This window comes from Leptomonas pyrrhocoris (genome assembly GCF_001293395.1).
Source record: "Leptomonas pyrrhocoris isolate H10 chromosome Unknown, whole genome shotgun sequence".
Taxonomy (NCBI): domain Eukaryota; phylum Euglenozoa; class Kinetoplastea; order Trypanosomatida; family Trypanosomatidae; genus Leptomonas; species Leptomonas pyrrhocoris.
Window position 1 is genome coordinate 324,937 of NW_015438361.1, and position 950 is coordinate 325,886.

General features: G+C 60.8%; 1 protein-coding gene across 1 annotated transcript in view; it reads right to left on the reverse strand.

The window, feature by feature from the left end:
* Positions 1 to 950, reverse strand: part of ABB37_03240 (hypothetical protein) — a gene marked incomplete at both ends in the record, with an annotated part of 3,684 nt that continues 2,734 nt past the window's right edge. Inside the window, one exon of the mRNA XM_015800516.1 lies at positions 1 to 950. This exon is cut by the window's right edge and continues 2,734 nt beyond it. Coding sequence (XP_015660523.1) covers positions 1 to 950 — 950 coding nt within the window.

Here is a 950-nt window from a genome sequence, read left to right on the forward strand (position 1 = left end):
CTTCTCCGCGTCATCCTGCGCCTTCGCCAGTTCGTCCGCAAGCTTCTCATTGTCATCCTGCGCTTTTGCAAGCTTCTCTGCAGTCTGCCCAGCCTCAGCCTCTGCATCGCGCAGCCGGACACCGGTGTCCTCTTGTGCGGCGGTGCGGTCAGCGAGATCAGCGGCCAGCTTCTCGTTCTCCGCCTTTTCCTTTTCCAGCTCATCTGCAAGACGCGCGGCTTCCCCCTCCTTCGCAGCAAGGGCATCCTCCAGCTCTCCTATCGTCTCCTCGGCTGCATCCAATCCCTCCTTAGGTTTGTTACGGTTCGCGTACAGCGTCCACATGTTGGGGTAGTGGTAGTCTTCAATCATCTTCGTGACAGCTTCGCCACTCAGGTCGCTGTTGTGCGTGACGTCCACACTCGCGTGAAGGCTGCCAAGCGCAAACGAGACTCCCGTCACGTCATCACGACCAACACGGCACGCAGCGCTCACATCAGTCACGAATGCGTCGTGCAGCGCATGCGGCTTCTCCATCAAAACACCCCAGTCATCACCCTCGAACACCTTCTTGTGATTCGTCGTCGACTGCGGCTTCGTCTTATCGCTGTTGTTTGCACGGCAGTCATGCTGCTTCAGCTCGTCCACCAAGTCATCCTTCTCCGCTCCAACGGCACCCAAGGCCGCATTTTCCCCTTCCAGTGCCTTCAACTGCGCCAGAACATCAAGAAGCTCACTTTCCAAGGCAGCGCAACTATCGTCGGCCGCCTCCTTTTCGCGCTCCGCAGCGTCGCGAGCATCCTGTAGCTCTTCCAGCGTCGCAGCGTACAGCGGCTCGTCCGCGATCTGCTGCGGGTCCACGGCGCGCGCAATCGCGTCCTCGGCCGGCAGCGGCTTCTCGGCGGTCGGCAGTGAGTCGTTGGCATCGCGCGCCGCAAGCGCGTCGTTGCGCTTCGCGCGGAACGCACCAA